General features: G+C 39.1%; 1 protein-coding gene across 3 annotated transcripts in view; it reads right to left on the bottom strand.

Annotated features, from left to right (window-relative positions):
* EML6 (EMAP like 6) overlaps positions 1-23,262 on the bottom strand; it is a 117,138-nt gene that overhangs the window by 3,162 nt on the left and 90,714 nt on the right. Inside the window, exons 29-41 of one of the 3 annotated variants that reach the window (XM_086460776.1) lie at positions 21,074-21,085; positions 13,071-13,149; positions 11,714-11,843; positions 10,397-10,495; positions 9,120-9,140; positions 8,585-8,758; positions 7,655-7,863; positions 5,476-5,633; positions 4,694-4,808; positions 3,250-3,438; positions 1,970-2,142; positions 1,222-1,384; positions 382-485 (exon numbers count right to left, since the gene is read on the bottom strand). In XM_086460776.1, the coding sequence (XP_086316902.1) occupies positions 382-485; positions 1,222-1,384; positions 1,970-2,142; positions 3,250-3,438; positions 4,694-4,808; positions 5,476-5,633; positions 7,655-7,863; positions 8,585-8,758; positions 9,120-9,140; positions 10,397-10,495; positions 11,714-11,843; positions 13,071-13,149; positions 21,074-21,085 (1,626 nt within the window). The remainder of the gene's footprint in view (positions 1-381; positions 486-1,221; positions 1,385-1,969; positions 2,143-3,249; positions 3,439-4,693; positions 4,809-5,475; positions 5,634-7,654; positions 7,864-8,584; positions 8,759-9,119; positions 9,141-10,396; positions 10,496-11,713; positions 11,844-13,070; positions 13,150-21,073; positions 21,086-23,262) is intronic. The other 2 variants (XM_086460777.1, XM_009955777.1) reach the window with 2 other exon arrangements.

The following is a 23,262-nucleotide window of genomic DNA, read 5'->3' as shown; positions in this document are numbered from 1 at the left end:
CCTGTGCTGCTTGTGTCTGCTGACTTGGGAGAAGGTAGCACCCACACCAGCGCACCAATAAAAGCAAGGCTTTTTCAAGTGGTGCAGAACCATGTGCGGGGCCATGCACCTTGCTGCTGGGAAGCCTGGGATGAATGGCAACAAGCCATGTGGATGTACAACAGACAGCCCTCAGTATTACTACAGACACCAACCAGCTACAAATGTGCTTAAAATATAAGTGTTTAAGGTAGAGCTTTGGGGAAGGGAAGTGTTTGTGTGCGCTATTGCAGGCTTGCCAAACCCTGGGGACATTTCAAGCATTTGGTTAACACAATCTGACTTTAGTTCTGTATCACACCTGTCCTCAATCAGGCAGAACTTTGTTCTTTAGTTTTTTACCTTGTCCATGTGGCCCAGGTGATCTTTTCTATTAGTGCAGGGTCTGTTATTTGCTTTCCTAGTGGTACCTCGTGAACTTGACGCTTATAGGCACCCGTTGACACCTGAAAATAGGAAAAGAAAAAGCTAGTAACGTCATCATAAATACATCATTTTCATCTATAACATTACCAGCAGTAATAGTCTCAACAGATTTTATCAGGACATAAACATCTAGGATAACATGTCTTTTTTCCTAATTAGAATTCAGTATATGCAATATGAAGTAATAACAATGTTACAGGATGATAACTGAACAAGGCATTCATACTGCATAGCTGATGGATTTCCTTTCAGTTACACACTCTCTGGTTTATCTGAACCCAATTTTACTAAATCAGAAAATTTTCTGAAGGAAGCCTCCCTCACAAACTAATTCAGCTATCGTATGCATCCCATACTAGGGAAAGAGAGGAGAAGAACTGTTTCTATATTGTTACAGTCCACAATTTGTTTCTCAGCGCTGTACCCATTCCCTTGAAACGAGAGCACACTTTGCCTTTAGCACACTGATAATCTTGTAAGGGAACTGAGCTGTGTTGCTACAGTCAGAGATGTAGAACCCAGGGGGAAGACCTGAGTATTTAGAAAGAGAGAGAGAGGACTTCAACTAGAGCTCTGTGAACATCCTAAAGACAATCTGAGCTATCTGGCCTACCTCAGAAGAATTAGGGGCACCGTGAAGTTCAGAACAGCGTTGGAAAGCCTCCCTCACCCTTTCTGACCTCCATCTTGTTACTGTGTCCGACAACAGGCAAGTCACAATAAATGCAAACAAACACGGGTCTACCTGAGACATACCTGAATGTACCTGCTGTCTGCAGAAAAATCCATCTGTATGACAAAACTTGCAATGTCTTTGCAGTAGCCTATTCGGTTCAGTGTTGTACCTTGAGTGAGATCATAAAAATCTACAGTATGTTCTTGTGAACCCACTGCCAAAAACCTGTTATCTGGGCTGATCCTAGACAATAAAACATGGAATGGGGATGTAATTTGCTGTTTCTGTGCAAGATTTTATTTTGCTTCTCATGTTAACACAAGAGAACAAATTTCTTCTACTGGAAAACAAGAAAAACCTTCTATCAATAGCAAGACTGAATCCAAACCAAACCTTGATGCTTAATAGATGAGGAAGATTAAGGATATTGTATGTAGTTAACTGATGCTAGTACTGCATGTGCATAAAGCGCACAGCTCAGTGTGCAGAGTAACACTAAGCCTCTGCTAGAAAGCAGCAGGAATTGCATTTTAAAATGTAGTATAATATTAATTCCCATCCACAGCTCCACAGTGTACAAATTACTAGCTATATTCAAGTGGATATAACTGAATTAATCACAGGGGAAAAAGAAGTGTGTGGTATATATAAGGTATATATACTTTAGGCAAAGTGACCAGTCTGCCAGTAAATGCATTTCATTATTTTGTGCAGGATTCAACAAATACGGAGTTACAAAAAATCTAGAAATCAACCTGGAACTTGATGGACTTTTTCTTGAGTAAGGCCTGTGTATTTAGAGAACTTCAACCAGAATGTCTGACATACCTGATATCCTGGATTGCAGACTTCCTGTCTCGCTTTTTGCCCCAAACCTTAAGGCTGTTTACAAGTAAAACAACGAATTCTCCATTCTTCATGCCAATTGCAACCATTTCGCCATCAGGACTATATGCGGCACATCTTGCTGGATGACCCAGATTCACTTTGTTTAGCAGTTTCTGTGTTAACAAAAGCAATGGGCTCGTACCTCCCCTGCAGGAAACTACCAAGCAAATGGAAAGCTTCCAAACACAAACTGTGAAAGTCACTTATTAAAACCAAATTGGTTATAGTTTCCTCTAAATATAAATCTGAAATTTTACATCCAAAAAATCACATCCCACCAGGCATATGTCACAAAACAGACTTCGAATTACAGATGTAATTCAGATGGGAGTTTCATGTTTGCATCTATCTGGTTGCAGGGTGACCTCAGGTTTTACACCAGAAAGAATACTATTTAGCAGAAAAGGCTGAAAAATCAATTTCCTGTTTTGTTTGAGAGGTGATTTTGATGTAGCTTCTACAACTGCTGAGCAGGGTAGGGTTTTTCCATTTGATTTGCTGTCTGAAAACATCCTAGAATGCTCTTGCATTTTCACTTATCTGATTGTATTTATAATATATTCATTTTCCATATTAAAAATCATCCCTGTTGGCTCAGGTAACTACCTTTTGAAAAGGTTTGTGTAGGCTAGCATAGGCAGAAACCTTTTTGTTATTTTTTAAAAAGGTTTTATTTATTTGCTATTTTTAAAAATAGTTGTCATTGTGCAATTTGACTTGAAAAAACATCCTGAACTACTCATACGCAACAAGCTTGGTTCTAAAGAAAGACTCTAAAAAGGAGGGAGCCACGCTGGCCAGTAAGGCAAGCTTATTGCCAGGGTCTGTGATTAGTCAGCGACAGGACAATCTGTGTCACCCAGTCTGTCGGCAAGGAATTAAAATGCTTCCTTAATCCATGCCAACCTGTACTTTTAAGTCAAAATAAGCAACACACAACAAAAGGCACGCTCCGTCAGCATGAGCGCTTTTAAATAACTGCATTTCTCTGCAAACTGCCTGCTTTTGGAAAGAGCAGCGCGCTACCTCACCGGGGACTTACCTTTCCACATCACCACGTAGCAGGAAAAGCAGCATACCAAAACGGGAGAGAAACACTGCTCTCTTTACATGGCTGCTCAAAGGCGCGTACGTAGCTGGCACATCGTACAGTTGGAAAAATGCATGGTTGTATAAAATGATAAATTGTAATCATATACTTTCAATTTAGTGATACTCACTTTGTCAGACAGGTCCCAGATTCTTGCTGTTCCATCATTACTTGCAGAGATAAATATGTCTTTTGAGGGGTGAGTTGCTAAGCCCCAGATCTCCCCTTCCATGTGACAGTCAATCAACAAGTTTGAAGCAGCATTTTTTTCTCCTACTTCAAGGATTTCTCCATCTTTTGTTCCCACTAAAATTTTCCCCTGTTTGTAGCCAAAAAAACAGAATGCAAGATGGGTTTGTCAGTATTAACAGACACGTATCACTAGCAGTGAAGTACCGATGCATTGCAGAAATATCTGTGATAACTCATCCCCATTTGTAGTGCTTGTTCGTGCAGCATCTTAAAAAACAGGAGAGTAAAACGCTGACACTTTCACATCTTGAGATCTCGCATCATGTTCTGCTGTTACTGCTGAGTGACTGCAGTGGATTTTCATCTTGCCATTGAAGATTTTAATTCAGATCAAAGTGTTTACATACAAGTTGGTAAAGCATGATTCTCATACCTCTGAGATAACTTAATATACTATTTGGGCAATAATAAAAAAATCAAAACAGGGTTTTAGGGTCAGTTAGACTGTTTAAGAGCACCTTGCATCTACTCTAGCCATACTGTCACCGTCTAAACTGCAAGAGCTTTCTTGGCAAATATTTGGAAAAAGCATAAAGAGATACAGTTTGGAATTGGTTAATGGCTACTTGATTAGAAATATAAAACAACATTCCTCAGTGGTGGTGTTATCAAAGAGCACGTCAAATTCCTGAGACTTGATGTATGAAGTTAAATAGGGACCATTTCTTAAAGTGACAGGTCAGATAGATACGTATCATATGAAGTTACGCTCCTGCATCATCACACACTCCTTTCACAACATTTACAAGTACAATTTAAACATGTGCAAGAGTGACTTTAGCATGTCAAATTACTCAGTTATTTCTATTGTTTTCCACTTTACCAAAACTTAAAGTCGATCAGTAATTCTCGGTGGCAACTTGTTTTATTTGTGACTTTAAAAAAACCAAAAAGCTAGGATCCATTCTGCCTAACTGAAGCACCGAAGCTGTGCCTGCATTTCACGGGAAGCGGACCTTGTGAAGTAGGTACCTAAGTTCCTTTTGTCATTCAAAAAGAAAGGCCGGAGACAAGGTCCTACGCTGGTGAAATATGTTCCTACACAGCACCGTCCTTCAGAGGCCTTCAAAGGCCTTCCCATCTCCTTGCTGACTGTAGAGGAAAGGCAGGCACTAAGCATCAGAAATGCAGTCCTCATACAGATTAAAGCCCATCATCGAGCTCAGGAAGACAAGTAAGGAAATGTCCCTAGGTAGGCAGACCAAGCCTCCTTCCATAACTTTACAAACGTCTTCCCCCCTATGCCTCCCACGCAACCTCTGCCAAGAACAGCAGGCAGGGATGTGTGCCACGTGTAACATCTGCCGCCTCGGCTCGCTTACTTTTCCTCTGCAGACGGAGCGCACGCACTCGATGAGCTGGCCTGTCTCAAGCTGAAATGCTCGGCACCGTTTCATCTCTTGATCCCATAGCTTTACAGCTCCCCCTTCTTTAGTGCTGAAAAGAAGTGTGTTGTGTTACCCACATGATGCCTCCTACTACCACAAATCCCATCTGTAAGTCCCACCAGTATTTTTCTGATTAAGTAATAAAATGTACATCGAATCACCTTCTACTGCATATAAAGACATCTCACTGTTGTGCAATGGAAAGTAAACAATAAAAAACAATTCATGTTTTAAACAGCATTATGACCAATTTGTAAAACCCAGATTGTTCTTTTGTTGCTTAATCTCACATCTCTGTCAGCAAGATAAGATTGGCAAATATCTTACTCCTAGTAAATCAAAGAACTTACTAATCACAGTCTCTCCCCTGGGAGAGGCTGCCTCTAGTTTGATAGAATTAAAAAATTAAGAACCCACCTATGCCAGGCAACAAGGAGTTTATACAGGGGTTCATCTCGATTGCTAATTTGAGGTTCGGTACGTCCCTTGTGCATAACGTGAATTACTGTGACCCTTGAGTGTCCTACTTATTAGTCCTTTACTTACTAAGACACCAGGGCACGTTACATAAAATTTATCTTGAAACTGCAACAGTACAGATACCATTTATCTCTGGGAAGCACTGTCTATTTCTAGGTGTTGGATAAATTAAAAAAATAAAAAATCATATGAGAAAGACAAAAGTTGTGCACGTTATGGAAGATTATGTGTCTTACGGTCTCTCCTTCCCTCCTGTAACAATGAGGCCATCTCGAAGAGTCGTGTACATTGTGAACACTGGCCCTGTGTGAGCTTTTGCCACAAGTCTAATCAGAAAATGATCCTTCCAGACGTAGACATCTCCATTTATGGCACCAGTAAATGTAAGGTTATTCTGCAACAAATACCAACGATCTCAGATATAACAAATGTCTTAGCATTTTTGTTCAGCTTGAATTAAAATTCTTTTAGCTACTGAACTTCTTGAGAAAAGTCAACTATGCAATGAATGTAGGAATCAAAACCATCTGCACTGAGAGAATGAGTTTAATGAGTTTAATGGCTGCACTGTAACGGTGTTTCTTTGAGATGTTATAAATTGCGTGTAGGGCACATTCATCTTCTGCATCTCGAGCTCTTTCAGGTGCGTGTATTTCTTTTGCTATGCACATGCCATGTCCTGTCTCCTGGTGGCGAGATGGCGGGCAGGTCATCCCTAGTAAATTCTAAGTGACATTTCTTTCTTCTTTAAGTATGTGTCAGTGAGAATCTCAGTAGAGGTGACTGGCAAACAGTATCTTCAGGATATTGAAAATAAGGTGTAAACTGAAATGCAGAACTAACTCAACCTGTTACCTACTTTATGCACCACAGCAATGCATAATTTCTCATCAAAGCCATGAAACCCCTCCATGGAGCAAACTGGTCTGAGATCTGTGACACCCTGAGGAATGGGAAAAAGCAGCAAGTATTCTGCATTGCGAACACTCTCCTGGAGTGTGCTCTGTTAAACGGAAAAGCTTGCCTAAGGAACCAAAGACTGTCTGACCTTGAAGTCCACTGACTGTGAAATAATAGATACTAGGAAAGGTCTTAAGGGAATCCTTTTGATAGAGGTTCGAAGGAAATTCTCATGTTGTGCAACAAACAGCAATGGTGTCTGTTGAAGGAACTCGGGGAAAGCAGCCCCAGAATGACTTTCCACCACTTGAGACAAAAATTTAGTGTGCCTGTATCCCAGCATGACCTGTTGGCTTTGGCGTTAGACGGACCTGGATGAAAATGAGTGAGGTTCATGGATGTGTGAAGCTGCAGAGGCTATGTGCTCAGCCCCATCTCTATTAAGAGCAATTTACTCATGCTTCTGTGGCATGGACACATACTCCAGTGAGATTCAATGGCACACACCTGAGGAAGAAAAAAACTGTCCTGCATGGATGACATATGCTAATCGAGTAGAGTTCATCTGCTGGTTTTGAAGGCGCCACTTAGAGGACTTCAGTTTTCTTATTTTAGAAAAGAAAATGTCTGTTGGACTGTTTCTACTGCAAACTACGGACAAGCCATTGGTTTCTTCTAATATTACATTCCACTTCTGTCTTAAAATCACTTTGGGGGTCTTTAGTGTCCATTACATTACTCCTATTTTATTCTGGAATAACACCATTGGAATAGAAAGAAATGTTTAGTATTAAGCAATTTTTGACAAAGTCACTTGTTTGGGCACAAGACTGAGGATTTGGGTGCCCAATTTTTTACACTCACATGTCACACATTAGTACTATTGTCCAGGGTGGACAATTAGGAGCAAGGAGTTTCTTTGAATGGGTGATTTGTATAATCTATGCTTAACCTTCGCAAAGGTAATTTCTGTGGGGTTTCTGGATGAAGCAGAAGCTGTTTCAGACCTTAGTATCATGGTAACACTGCTTTTTCACCATTAACATGTATTGTTTTCCTCAACTTTGAAGTCTAAATCACAGTGCTATGGCTCCTTAACGATTGCAGTGGAGAGTATTATGTACTATCAGCTTTAGTTGGATCACTAGCCTATGTCATACTATGTACCGTTAGCAGAGCCTATACACAAAACAACAATATGACATTTTTCTAAGTTAACCAGTGAAGTGCTAAATAACTAGCAAAGTAAAAGAAAAATAAAAGCCATGGCAGCTGGTGCTGTAGGTATGCACAGACATGAAGAAAAAATGTTCACTAACAGAGACGCCCAACCCTGCTTAGAAAACTTACATGAGGATCTAAAGGCGAACAAGTTTTAAATTAAAAGTTTAACTAAGAAGCAAGAGCTCCATGGCCTTCCACTGTCCACACTGTACTAGATTTCAAAGGACATTGACGCTTGCACTTTTAATAAAAATGTATTATAAAATTCTGTAGCAAGTAATTTGAACTCACTGCTCCGAAGGCAACAGCAAGCATGGTTTGCATTTTGGCATCTTCCATGGAACCAATGACTCCTTTCTTATAAAGCAAAGCACTGCCAGCTAATGTCCAGAACTTCATGTGTTTTACCCCAACAGACACAAACTGAGTGTCTGAATCTGGGCGGAACTCTACAACGAATATCCTCTCCAGGTGTCCTCCCCTGCTAGCAACTTTAGCCCCTGTTTTAATTAGGAAAGGATAAAAATAAAGTTAAATTTACCTGCAAAAGTAAGCTTTGTTACGATTTTTATAAAATAAATTGACCCGGTACTGGATTAGAGACCTGTGTCCGAGATGCTGAAAGCTAAGCAAATCCCAACATTATTTAGTGTATCTTAATTCATGCAACCTGTAAGGTCCCTTGATATTCCGCTGCATCTGACAGTTTTAAGAAATGCATATTTAGGTCTTGACAGAAACACAGTTTGTCTCCTTGGTCAGTGAAACAACACCACAGAAATTTTGTATATCATCAAGCGAGTTACCGTCTGGTGAAATGCACCGGGACACATCTAATGAGCTGAGACACTTCTCTTCCCTCCACCATTTCTGAAGATGATAATTCCTTTCTGGAAGTGACTTCCCAATGGCCTATCTATGGCACAGAATTTTAAGTTCAAGTATTTTAGGAAGAAAAAGAAAATAATGTCTGTAATTTAATGGAATTTTATATTAAATAACATTCTTTCCTTAACTTACTTCTGTCCATAATAGAAATTTAAAACTTATTTTCTTATCCATACTTTCCAGCACTTTGGTAACTCCTTTAACTGATTTTGTGATAGGGAGCCAGGATACTCAGAGTAAGAGCACAAGTCTCTTCCAGAGACTTGAAAGGAAAAGCAAGTAGTAGTACACCGTTCTGTTAACAGGCTGAAGGAACACGTTCTTCCCAGTTACCTTCTTGCCACCTCCACACTGTGATAGTGTGTTCTGGATCAACTCCCACTGACACCAGAAGTTTGCCAGTTGCACTGAAGTTAACATAGTTGACCCCTTTGGTGTGGAAGCAACGCAGCATTGAAATCGTTTGCTTACTCATAGCATCCCATACATGTATTGTGGGAGTGGTACCTACGCGCAAAAAGATGTATTAGAAGAGAATTAATTCAGCATCTGGAAAGCTTCGATGCAAAACAGGCGTTTTCCAAGAACATTTAACCTAAACAGACACTTCTAAGTGCGGTTTGGTTTTGTTTAAGACTAACATTACTCAGAAAAAACCATAATAGCTTGCAAACACAGGGGAAATCATTGTATTTCATGAAGTAAGACAAACTCTAAAAGAACAACATAACATTTATGAAGAACCTCATGCAAAAGAAATTGTCTGTAGATGTTTCACTTGTATCCGTGATTCACACAGATACAATGAGGTAACATGAAACTTTTACATAACTCTGCTGACTAAAATTCACAAACGAATCAGCCTTACCTGGAAATTCTGTCATATCACCTGCATTGTGAGAGCAATGGCAAATGAGGAAGCACCAAGGGAAAACAACAGGTGAAATAAGTCATGTTTCTAATGCTGAAGTGCCAGCATCAGCACCAGAAGGAAAAAAAAAATTAAAAATTTGAAAATGGATATGGATTAAATCAACAAAACAAATAAGCAGGAATATTGTTGAACTTTTTTGGGTATATTGCTTTTTATACACAAATATCGCAACAATATTTAGTACTTCTGAGTTTTAAAAATGGTATTTAAAAGAAATGCTAAAGACATGCAGTTTTAAAGAATTATTTAAATTTAAAGTGACATGAATCTGTAGTTATACAATGAAAATCAGAAACACTGATTTTGTGGGCTCTTACTGAGAGACTAGAAACAGGGCCTTTAACAGTCACCTCTTCCGTGTCATTGAAATCAGTAGTTTGAACTGGAGCTCTGACATTATGCACATATTTTTGCATTTACTCAACATTCAAATTGAAATGACAGCACTCAGTACAGGTGGTTTGTCAAGTGTTCATCTACTGCCGTTTTTCTGCCCCCTATTAAGTTACTTATTAGAGAAGTTATGGACTTGAGTGTCCTTCCAGAATGATATGAATTAGACTGACACCCTTCTTTTTCGTGAAGATAATTATTCCAGTATTAAGCTGGTTTAAGTGAAAGGCAACAGACCCTTCTCAAGGTTTGGGACAAAGAGGCCTGCATTTCCCATGAAATGTTCACTCCTGCAAAAGGTCCTGGGGAATCAAACAGGACTCTCCATGTAAATAATAAACACATAAATACATATGGTTGCACAACTGGCCTCTTATGGTGTTGTATCTTCTCTTGAGATTTCACACTATTTCCTTCCTTTTCTGTATGGCTTTTGTACTTTTGCATAGGAAATTATTGTTTTTTCAGCACTAAGCATTTTACTGCTCAACAGTGCCTTGGATACAGGAAGGAAAGAGGGAATTCTGTAAATCTTATGATTACAGATTAATGAGATGATTTAGTGCAGTTTGTCAAAGCTTGCTTTCTGAACTATAATTATACTACAATTAATTCTAAAATCCAATGACTCACAATCAGAAATGAAATTGAAATCATAAGAAAATCCTGAAGCTTGATTACCTCTTTAAAATCAAAGACAAAATTTGAGGACAGTAACACTGGCATGTCCTGGTAAAATTCCTACATGGAAAAGCCCAAAATAAATAAGTGCCCCTGATAAATTTGAGCAAAACTTTGTTATATAGAGAGTCACCTACCAATCTGGCTGGTAGCCACAATATTTTTATACTTCGGGTGCTGATTCACAGTTAGGCAGAGAATGTCATCAGTATGCTCCAGGTAGAAACTCTGACTACCTAATAAAAGTCAAACATGTTTTCATTCACAACAGTATCGAAGAAAGAACCATCAGTGAAGCAGAGAATATTCAAGCAGCTTGTTGCTACACTCATGCTGTATTCTCCAGGGGATGGATGGGGTAGGGCAGTAATGATGTCGACAGCTGCTCCGGTCTCATTCCCAGGCACCATTATCAAATGCACCATGAACGCAGCCATCAGTGCACACATATATGCAAAAGCAGTACTTGGTAAACTAGCTGTGTCCAGGGAACCAGGAATCAGCCCAAGAATCACCCTGTAGCCTCCTGTAACTGCATGAAAAAGCAAAACTGGCAAATGCAGGGCTCAGGTTTCCCAGTAAATCAAAGCCTTCAGCAGAAGCAAAGTGGAGAGCAAAGCCCTGTGAAGTTTGTCCTTTGCAATATCTTCCCAAGGGAAAGGGCCCAGAAAGAACAGATGGGACTGCACTTCCCAGCTCCACAGGTCAGAGGCTGCACTAGGACTGAAGTCCCCAAAGGTCACCAGATGTGACAGCTCTTCTGCCTCTGTCCCTTCTTGGCAGCAGAGCTGCTGAGCGCACCGCTGCAATCGTTTGGTTCATTGTGGCACAAAGAGCTAACAAAATAAAGCCAAAATTCCTATTATTTCTGGTTTTGTTTCTTGAGATATATTAAGAATATGGAGGTGTTGGTGCTACAACTTAGGGCCAGTTAGAGTTTTGGTGGTTTTCTTCCTTTTTCTTACCCAAAAGGCAGGGAATATTTCTACCCCTTCCAAAGAGGAACTTGCTTACGCTAGATTGCATCAAAATGTACCCTTCCCTGGAGTATGGCTTTGCTAAAACAACTCAAATGAAACAATGGATGTTATTGCTCCTAACATTTTTGGGGTACCAGTCATTCCATAACCGAGGCTCCCTCCTCTGAGAAAGCCATTCCTGCGTCTTCAACACGGATTTCAGCAAGGCCCAACTGCAGAAACAGAACAGGTTCTTACTACAGTTCCTAATGGGATCTCATACCTGCTGAATGGAACAGGATGGCTCTATGGGATGGCCTGAACAGGAAAAACTGTCAATCTGACACAACAGCCATCTAAAAATTTTTGCATCACTATTTCAAGATGCGAAATGTGAGAAAGTTACAGGGATGTTAAAAAGTTAAGACTTTCAATCAGAAATATTTTACTTGCACAGCATTTTTAATCTCAAAGTATTGTTTCAAGTGGAATTACCAGTAGAAAGATTCTGAACTATGCCTGCTGCAGCTGTGTGGAAAATAATATCAGCACCATCATTTAGGTAATGAAGGTTGTTGCGACAATCAAATCCTCTGTATCCAAAAACATGATCTAATGCCAGCTCCTGGTCAAGTAAAACAAAAAGAAAGAAGAGTGGAATGAAAGAAGAAACAAGGAGATTACAGAGTTTGGATCACATAAGCACAGTTCTGAAGCAATTGCACAAGCTACAAATATCTTGTAGAGGAAACAGAATAATGAAACATGAATTAATCAGTTATCCCTGTTCTTCTGCTACTTAACTGAGGCATGACATTTTCACAGACTATCTACAACACTTTAATTGGTCAACTAAGGCACTACATTAATATTATTACTTCTTTAATAATTCAGCTGGCTGTAAATGTTTTGTTTCTGTAAATTTCCATTCAAAATATACACAACTTACCAAAAAGGTCCAATTTTATTAATCTTTCCATCACAGTTTAATAGCTACATAGGATAGCAGGTATTTGCAAATATCTTTACTTCTACTTTAAGAGTCTTCAGAAATCATTCTTGTAAACTACAAATTTTAACAGACCAAATTCTGACCTTAAAGTCCTTATAAGAAACAAAGGCAGCCTATAAGTAACTCCGTAATTAAAACATTAATCAAAGGTGTAATTTCATCTTACAATAAGCAATTGCCAAGGAAATTTCCCCCAGAAACACAGTGATCGTTAATGGATTGTTGTTGAAGCTGCTTTTTAGCCCAGAAGACACTTAATGAATCTGTCCCAACCACAATTACAGCCTACTCGGATCAATTTGAATTACACTGACAGACCAAGCAATTGCCGCAAAATGTCCACACAGATCACAGAATATTCCTTGGTCAGTATATTACATGGAAATTCAAAATTTGAGGGGGCCATATAGATTGGGGAGAAAGGTATGTGCCAAAGTAAATGACCAACTTTCATCATTCAAAATCCTACACATGATTTTGCATGTGTGAAAGTGCTGTTTCTGACTGTACTTCCCTTGGGGTTAGGTACCGAGTGTGGGTTCTGCTGTGGGTGCACACGCACTTTGGCTCTACCTGCCCTCCAAATTAAGAAACAAATTTTGGGTTTGGAGAGATCTGATATTATAGGTAAGCTTTAACACTCTGAATCTGAGGCTCTTTCTGGCAGAGGTTGCTCTCTATCATATCTGCTGGTGTTTGCCACCAGAGCTGGAAGCACTTTGTAGAAATTTCTTTCTCTTCTCTTCTATGTATACATGACTTTAGCTGCCCTTGAAATAGGCATGAATTTCACCCAGCACATGTTACTTCTAAAGCAAATGAAAAAGTATTAAGCCTGACCTCAACCAGTTTCTTTTTTTTGTTGATGTTGTTCTTTTGCAGTTTTTCAGGTTGAGGAGCTGCTCTGCTAACTGGTGGTCTGAAACAGACATTGAAAAAAGAAGACAATCAATATGTTGGAAAGCAAAACAAAACCCTCAAAACCATAGCATATATTTTGTATATGAATAGGAAATGGGCAGTTGCAACTATATGAGCTTAATGCCTAGTTTTCTTCAGCATTGTACAATAAACTGACTGAAATCATACGCATTTTGATGGAAAGAGCAGAAATAACATTGATGTAGATTTTGTGGGTGAGTGGTAGAACAGACCACCGTACAGCAATTTTATTTTTTTAAATCATAATGATTTAAATCCATGGGAAAATCCTTGAAAACTAAATGACAGTAAGATGTTGCTTTCAGGAATGTTCTAAAAGATTTTCTACAGCTGGCAGTTGACCTTTCCCCAACCTTGCTGCTTCTGAGAAATCCCACCACAAAACCTTGACATGACTTTACTATAATCTTCTCAAAATCATGTTAAAGATAAAATGATTACGTTTTAAAACGTACAAGTCATTCATCCGTGTGAATTTAACGGAGGCTAAGGCCAGCAAAGCGTTTTTATGTAATTACAGTTGCTAAAAGTAGCTAAAAAGTCAAATGTAGAACAGAGACTGAAATGATATTTGATCCGTGCAAATGGTCTTTAAAGACAGATAACCTTTTCTGCTACTATTGATCCTTCCAAGAAAAAAATAAAAGAGGCACAAACATAAGAGGAGCAGAGGGAGCTCAGCCTCTACAAGTTCATGACCTTACAAAATCAAATGCCTGCTGCACAGGCTCCACTTTAGATGACCATTGTGTTAATTTAAGCATAATGATTCTCCCTCTCTGTTAACAGAAATTCATGAGGGCTAATTCTAACCCTGTCAACAGCAGAACAGAGCCATAAAAATTGCACTGGATTACTGGAGAAACTAGCCCACAGACATCTGGCCTAGATTCTTTATCATGTTTGATCACCTTTTACTCTGACAACAGGTCTTGCTAGAAGGCTGGGGTAGAAGTGGTGATGGCAAAAGGATAAAACCAGATACTACGGTCAAATGCTTGCTCCACAACATCTCTTGATGGCTGCTGTTAGTAATACAAAAACCACCTCACTGCGTGCCTTTAAACTCGCAACTGCAGATTCTGGAGATGAGGTTAAACAACAGTGGGGTTCTCTAAGTAAAAACCCAAAATGCCTGGCCTCAATTTATTTAATAAACACTCATGTTTGGCAAGCATTTCCACAGTTTAAGATTTCAAAAAGGTGCAAACTTGATATACATTATATATGCTGTGAAAATCAGATTGTTCTTGTCCTTATACCGTAACTACCACTAATTCTCATTTTGCAGAAATTAGTTGCAGAAGAGTGAAATCCCTTTTGCTTAGAGGGAGCTGCTTTTTCTGGAATTGTGTTTTTAACGGAATATATTCAAGGCAACAATTGACAAAATGCACAGGTAGAACACTTACTGCTACACAGCTAGAATACTTATTTTGCAGGAGTAAGCAGCATGAAAATCTGAGCTCTAAAAAGGCAGAACAAAGCTGGAGGTAAACAAACTAACCCAATTCTCAAGCAAACAAGCGAACTCACTAAGTACTAGCAAAGTACATTAGCAGGTGATCTGGTGACATTAAAAGAGTGAAAGAGTTACCTTGATCCCCTTGTAAGCAGCAAACAAAGCCAAGTAAGAAACTTAATACAGTTTAGGTGTACTTCTGCCCACTTTACTCATGCACAAGCATTTTTAGAGTTGATCAGTCATTCCTTTGTGGCACAAAACATGCTATTCAAGCATGCCAGCAAGAACTAAAACAGAAATTAAAGAGTGCACCAGTCTACAAATTCGGAAACATCATACCCTGGCATCCCTGAGTATTCTCTGAACTAAAGATCCTACGGGACAGAGGAAAAAAAGGAAGCTACATCCATGCTTCCTACACACTTTATACTTGAGGAGAATGTGATTCCACGTGTTTGTTTATTTTCAGGTGCCTGACAGGGATGGAAACTGGTAGAAACTTAACAGTCTCATAAGCACTGTTGAGAATTTCACACAATGGATCCTTTTTTTCCTATCCTACTTCAGCATGCAATTTAGCCTCATAATTGTGCGTTGGTAGGCCAACTTACTTACAGGGACAGCTTGTACTTTCTTGTTCACAGGGAAACAAGTACCTTTATTTTCTCTGAAAGTGGTCAATCAAGTCACATTACATAACCATCAGTGGTAACTGGACCGAATAGCAGTGCAGTCACCAATAGAGAAGGGGTGGGGGAAATTCTTACAAAAGTTAATTCTCTTACAAAATAAAATCATTATATGATGCTAGAACAGCAAAAGCCATTTCAGCCCAGATTTACTAAGGCCGTTGAATCAACACTTATGAAAATAGTAAGCATTTTCTTGTACACTTCCTGCTCTTTTTTCTGTTTTAGTGTAATCTTGAAATGGATCATTTTTACATTTTTTTACCTAGGAATATCAGTTAATGACAAGAGCAAGCCAAAATTTTTTGTGAAAGCAAGAGAACACTACCACTATGACATGATTGATAATCACTAGGTTGTAAGCATGAGATTTAATTTGGAAACATACACACACACGTACACTTTTATATATATATCTATTCACAGTACACACAAACACAAATGTTGTGTGCATTCGTATATACACGTACATGTATATATACACACGTATCCGTTCATTGCCTTATCATCTTAATAAAACAAATGTAAAGCAGCATCACATTTTTAACATTTTAAGAAGTCATTTTAATAAGTCTGTGACTACACCTAAATTATTTTGATATATAAGATGGCAGTGTCAAGACAAGAAATCTGCACTGTGGCAAATTACATGTATTTACTCTTTTTGACCTATGCAATCTGCATTGTACATTCACAGCAATCTGTGCTTTTTCTGTGTACTATGTTGTTAGTACTTACTTGACAATTCCCTGCCTCCAAAGGAAAGCAAGTTAAAACATAATACAAGCATTAATGGTTTCTTTCCAGTAATTTAAAGTAAATGTGCTTATATCACATTATGGGATGAATGAGTTCTGGGAAAGGTAAGACACAGTCAGACATTAGAGGGCTTTCATTTCTTTAGATACTGTGAATACAGCAAATAAAATTTCTGTTACTAATGATTTTCTTGATGATATGCTTAGACAAGTATGCATGGTTATAAATCAGTGAGCTAACTCCAGATTTAACCCGACAAAATCTCACGTACTGTCTTCAGAAACGTAAAAAGGTGCAAATGACAAGTCATTCACTCTCATCTAAGCAAGAAGGCTACCTGCAATGGCCAAGGCCAATGAGTAGGAAGAGGAGCCTAAATGTGGGTGGGGTGAACAGGCAGCACCAGTACAGAGAATAACAGACAGACATGCTGAGAGCTGGGCAAGGGGGAAGAGGAAATGGGGTTTTGGAAGAGTGGGGCACCTTGAGGGATAAAAGAGATGTGATCTCAGAGGACAGGGACAAAGTAAGGGGGCAAAAATTTAGATTCATTTAAATGGAAAATAAAGGAGAGAAAAAGCAGACCAAAAATTGCTATGGTAAATTCTACGGGACAGGGATAACCAACTCGTGTTTTCAGAGCACATGGCATAATTGCTCTATGATGAAAGACATGGTCTGCATCACTAATAAATTGGCGAGAACACAAATATTCTGTTCTGAGGCCAACAGGAACAGAATTGGATCTTCAGAAACAACATTGCATGAAAGTGACAAACAATGACCTTTGGAGCAGGGATGGACAAAAATGTCCTGACACCAAGAAGGTGACAGGCTGGGTCCAGCAGAAATGGGTAGAGAAGAAGCTGAAGAGAGTCCAAACTGGGGACAAACATGTGCATTTCATTTAGATGGCTGCTAACTGAAGAGAGAACGTACTTGGATGTTACACAAAAGTAAAAATGAGCAGGACTTCTCCCAAGAAGAGACAGCAAGGTTCAAAGAGAGGTAAGATGATCCACTATTGGTAGGTTTGTTTGGACAAGAGAATTAAAAATCCAAGATTTTAAAAAATAATTCAAAAGCAGCTTTTAGAAGTATGCTTCCAGTAGTTGACAGGAGAAGGACTCCCAAGCGCCCTAAAACTGCTGCAAAACTTCTATGGCTTTAAGAAGCGATTAAAAGATTTGGTGAATTCTAGACCCTTGGATTTTCCCATCCTGACACACATAGGAGTTTTACATTCAGCTTTTCCTGCTGTTACTTTTCCTTTACATTTTGTAGATAATGCAAGACAACAAAGAACAACTGTATTCAATATGAAAATATCCTACTCTCTAGTACAGTGAATCAAAGTAAAGCTGAAACAAAACTAGAGGGAAACACCAATTGTAATCTATATTATTTTTTAAAAGCATAGCACTGAAAAAGCCTTAGAATGATTACAATATTTATTATTTCACATGTATGCTGATGCACTCTTTAAAAAAAAAAAAAAAATTGCAGAACATATGGTGGTGGTAGCCATTTTTGTATTTTGTAAGGGAAGCTAGTCATTGCATTCACATATCATTCTAGTTCAGTCTCCAAATGTGAAACAAGCAGAAAAGCAGATTAATAAGAAGGATAATCACTTCTGAATGAAATCTGAAGGTCTTTATTTTTCAACAAGTTAACTGTTCTAAACATCTTGTAAAGCTGTTAAACTAAACAACTATAGTAAATAGACTGGCCCTATTGCAGAGACCTGCCATACATCAGACATGGCACAAACGGGGCTGTCTGGAAGATCCCTCAGCCCCCTTTGCCAAAACCAGCTTCAAGGAACACATTGTCACATGCTTTAGGCAAAACCTAAATTTCTGGTTTTGAGGTAAAAAGTTTTGAATATCTCAGGTAATAAGACTTGAGGAGAACTCTCTCCAGGTACTACCAAAGCATCAGAATCAACCCAACTTTAACATATTCTGGAAGGTCTCTCTCTTTCCTTAGGCTTTTATGGGTGTTTGTGACCATATTTGAGTCTTTTCTATTTGTTTTGTTACTCCTTACATAAACTCTGACACGTTTTGAGGCTGTGCTCATTGTAGAAGTAAAAATATTCAACCAATAGAACACAGAGAACTTTTGGACTGGAGGTAAAATGTAATAGGCATTTCCTTCCCCTGCATAACAAAACATACCAGAAAACACTTCTTTGATCCATCCTGGACTACAACCTACATAACAATCCTCAAAAAACCCTGAATATTTCTCATCAACCTCAGTGCAGAGAGCACTCAAGTTCAGAGACAGAAATGTTGGTAACAGGTTGTGCGTTGTGACAGTATTGGCATCCCTCAATTCCACACCCACTAAGTGTCACACAAATGGAAAAGACCTTTAGGCCAGCTTTGTGCTGACCTGTGGGAGGAGTGAGATTGACTCTGAGTTCAGTAGGTTGGCAGGGAGTTTAAAAATACCAGTCACAATGTGTTCAAGCCTTGGGGAAAAATGTGATGAAACCAGCATGCTGCTGAATACATTTAGGATGCATCAACTTGATGCAATGCTGTTGAGAATGTAAGAGTGAATATTCCAAAGGATGCTTCGCAAACAGTAGGGTTCTGCTGAAATAAGACCAAAGTTATTTGTCCACCCCAGAGATATATTTTTCCAGATACATTCTGAGTAGTTCCCACCTACACATAAGTACAACACAGATTCACATTTAAAGCTTTTACACTGCACCCACAGAAGGGTGCATGTAAAACTGCATGGACAAATTTTGTAACCATATGTCTAGTAATTCAGTTTATGGTACAAAGGCTTGTACTCACCACTTGTGGGGGCTATTTTGAAAGCTTATATAATTTGTCTCATGTTGTTGCAAAGAAATACTCAAAAGAATAATATTTGAAGAGAGGAAATACAACTTCTTAACCTTCTTTTAACTTCTCATCTTTATCAGAACATATGATTACAAATGATGCATAACAGCACAGTTGAGAACAAACTCTGAGACAGATAACTCAAGGAGAGTGAGACAAGCTGATATGTTAAGAAAACAGAAAACTAGACAAACATGCTAATGCTGCTTTTTGTTTTCTGCACATTCAACCTGCTTTAAAGGGTTTTCCATCACCAGGTATATTACAAGAGTTTTCAGTTTATGTAGAGTCATGCAAATCAAACTAAATGAAAGCTGCAAACATAGGATACATGTTAGCGGTTAGTAGAATGCAAAATGCAAAATGCAAATATATCTTTGCCTTTCGTATTAGTAACATAAATACAGTCTTCACGCAAGCTTGTTTTGGTTCTTATTGTGTAAGTTCTTTGCCAGTTAAAAAGGTCCCAGTTCAAAAGTTAGCCCTTTTCTGAGATGAAGCACAATTCCTACATAACACACAGCATAGCTTACAATTGTCCTGGATTGTCTGGGACAGTCCCACCAGTGACCAAGTGGTCCCGTGGTGTGGGAGCACTGCTCTTGGAGCTCCCACACCGCGAGATTGCTCCTGCAGCGCCTCTCATTGGCACCCCACTTCTGTACCACACAGACAGAGCAAAGAAGAGGATGCCAATCAGAGGAGCAAAAGAGGAAGAGAAAAATAAGGGGGGATGGGGAGGATAGGAGGACAGACATGGAAAGGGAGAAGAAGGAAAACAAGAAGGTTGGGGAGAGGAGAGATAAACAAGAATCAATTAATCATCTTAATCGAATGCACCAACTAATACAACCGCAAGACATTTTAAAACTGTTCCTCAGCCTCATCTCTCCTAGTATTTTTCTATCCTAAAGCTGTAACTGCTGACAGAGACAGTACACCTTGGGTCCCGCACAAAAGCACCAGACCATGATTTATTTCAAATCCTGCAAGTAAAATTTATCATGTAACTTCTACGCTTCTGCAAGATATTTGCAGAATCATTGTTTTCATTATGTAAATAAATGAGACAGAAAGGTACATTTGTTAAAGGGTTTTCATTTTATTTTCTAAGGAAAAACCTTAATATTATCTCCGAGTTTGTTATATAAATTTTTTACCCTTTGTAATCATTAAATTTCTCTGCTCAGTTTGCTTATGGGCCCAATACCCTGGAGAGCTGGAGAAGACCAGTGTAATACAGATTTCCTCTTCATCTTACTGGATTGTGCTAAGCACAGAGCACATGCTGGGTTGTAGCAGAGGATGTACAGCAGCTACTCAAAGTCACAATTATCTTATATCAAGTATTGCATAAAATCTGTTCTCCTACTCTCTTTCTCATGATAGGGGAGAGGAGGGACAAGAATTGCTGGCTTTTCTCTTTTGACAAAAGACAGCAGAGTAAGTCTTCATGTTAATTTTGGGGGAGTCATTCGTGAATTGTTGATTCCTTTCCAGAAGGGTGGTGGTCGTTGTAAAGCTTTCCCCTCGTAACCCAGCACTGGCTGTATCATCTCTCAACCATATACTTGCAATTTTCTCAGGAGACACATCACAGTTCCTGAGATCAAACTCCTCCTGAATTGTACAACGATTTGTTATTTCCAGAGAGATAACGTACTTTGAGTTTTTCAGGTTCGCCACTCTTAACATTACAGAAGCATAGAGTCCTGCAAGCTGATTCTAGCAAACACAAAGGTTAAAAAGATGGAAATGTAACTATAATAAAAAGGAAAATAAAACACCATCTTCTTCAACCAAAACTGTCTCCTAGGTGTCACATAGTACATTTGAAGTGTATTCGTATTATATAAGCAGGGAAATAACTTTTTAAACAACAATTCACCTTCTGAATGTTACTATTTAAAGAAAGACACATAGTGAGCTTGAAGTCCTTGCCCCCAAGAAGCAGCTCAGAGCAACAGCCCTTCTGTTGCCCAGCAGCTATTCCTGTCTCTAGCTTGAGCTGGAAGCTTGTTTTTCTCTCTCTCTTTTTTTTTTTTTTTTTCTTTTCTTAATTTAAACTTACTTTGTTTAATTCTGGGTTTCTATCCACTACACCAATGAATAACGCACAATTTTTCCTTTCTCAGACACACCATGAAAATAGAGCAAGGGGGACACTTCTTGCTGCTTAGAACCTCACTGCATTTTGCAATGAAGTGAACCAGAAGTTTTTCAGGTCTTGGGATTAACTCACTACTTCTATCTTAAATGGCCTTCCTGCTCATAACATACTTTTCAAAATATAGACAGCATGCTATCAATCTCAAGAGTATTCAGTGCACAAATCCCATCAAATCCACAATCTTTGGTGTCTTCATACAGACACTTGGCACAATTACAAAGAAGTAAGATTTGGGATTGAGAATGTTTTCTTCAGACAATCTTCCCCCTCTAGGGGGGAACTACCAGGTTTTCCCCACGTACCTGCCTGAAAGAGAACAGAATACATCCTCTTGGTTCCCTTCTTCATATCTGAAGGGACTGGGAGAGGCTACTTCAGGTGTGCCTTTTGCAGAAAATTTAAAGCTTTGTGAACTGGCTTCAATATTACTTGCCATCTCTCTCAACTCTGTGCACAGAGATTTCAAGACTTCATGTCCTAAAGACCTGCTGATTTAGAACTTAGGTCTTCCTGAACACTGACAGCTGAGTACACGTAGACTTTTAATTTCGTCTGGCTTGACTGACTGTCACTTTAGACCTTTGTGGGTGTGAAGAAAAGTCAGCCCAGTGCTTTCAGGAAGCTTTTAGAACATAGTCAGACAAACCCTTCATTAGCTGCTGCATTCTTTTATATTCTCAGAAAAGATGAAATCTGGCAAAGCTATGAAGCTTGCCTCACCATTCCTATGTCTTATGAGAGAAGTCAGCTTCACTCTGAAGCACTCATAATCAGGAGTGTCAAGATTCTGCATAAATTGTGCACATATTGGTACAACTGTAATGCAAAATTGAAGTCTTGGACTACTGCAGTAGCCAACACATTATCCTCATCTTACTGCATCCAAAATCCGGTGACTTTCCCTTAAGGCCCTATTCCAGCACAACATCCTGAGTTTTGCCTATCTTTCACCATAAAATTTCTGCTTCTAATTGTTTGACTATAAATGCTGGTAATTTATATTAATCTGATGAAGAAAGGGAAGTGAATATATCTTTGCTTAGCAAGCTATATATGGAAAGTATGGGATCTGTTGACATTTATCAGAACAGCAAATTCCAAATACCAAAGATGTGATTATACTGAAATAGCTGTAATTGAAAGAGGACATATAAAAAAATGTGTAGAATAGCTGTGACTCTCTAGCAGAAAAGATGGAAAGAACAGTTAGTAGGGTTTATTTTTAAGCTATTTTAAAATGAAGTACAAAACTGTTGGTTACATAAAGGCAGTAAGAAGAAAAAAAGATATGGAGAATGTTAACACCTTCCTTTTTGCCCTTTTTTGTTATGGGATAGATTATTCCTTCAGGTAAGCTACAGTATGCTATTTTCATGTACAGTCATTATGAAGAGACTATTATGGAAATTGGAGGCAACCTCACTGCAGAGGAGGTGTCTACCCATTTAATTAGGCCCACCAGCTATAAACAGAGTGGGTAGTGTGGAAACACTAGAGGAGCTTCCAGCTTCAGCGTTGTGTTGAGCGTTGGATAGCCCAAAGCACGTTTTCCCTGCATTACAGATTATCCGTGTTAGTGTGGCGAGCAGGAAGCCTGCTTCATTTGTCTTCTTCTGTGCTGCTTTGCAGGTGCTGTATGTTTTGTTACAAGGGTTGAAAAGGCAAACTGCCTGTTCATTTCAGGGGGTGCCTTCCTCCACAGAAACACAGCAGGTTCAGCTGAATCAGCCTATGCAGCATAGGACTAAGAATGTGGACAGACTTAAAAGTCAGGTAGCCTGAAGTGTATGTGGCAGACTGAGATACTCCTCTGAGAAGCAGGGTACTTGCTTGCATCAGATAGCAGACCCATGGCCAGGTTTCAGAGAAGTAAAGCTTCCTGGGGACCCAAAGAGACTGTTGTGATTTTCACTCCTGGACTGAAAATAGTGCTGAAAAGCTGCAGAAGAGACTGATGCTTGTGCTGATACTGTTGGTAATTCACTAGTACAAAACAGTTGAAAGCTCAGCTTAATCGGTCAATTAAACTCACTCTACAGTTGCTTTTGCATCCTCAAAGCAGAGTAAAGCAGCTGGAAGGTACAAGGATTTCTGCTGTAAAACATCTGGCCACTGCCCATTGTACCATTGGCACTTG

The sequence above is a fragment of the Leptosomus discolor genome, chromosome 2 (assembly GCF_034619465.1).
Source record: "Leptosomus discolor isolate bLepDis1 chromosome 2, bLepDis1.hap2, whole genome shotgun sequence".
NCBI lineage: Eukaryota > Metazoa > Chordata > Aves > Leptosomiformes > Leptosomidae > Leptosomus > Leptosomus discolor.
Note: the sequence above shows the minus strand (reverse complement) of the source record. Positions and strands in the feature narration are given on the sequence as shown.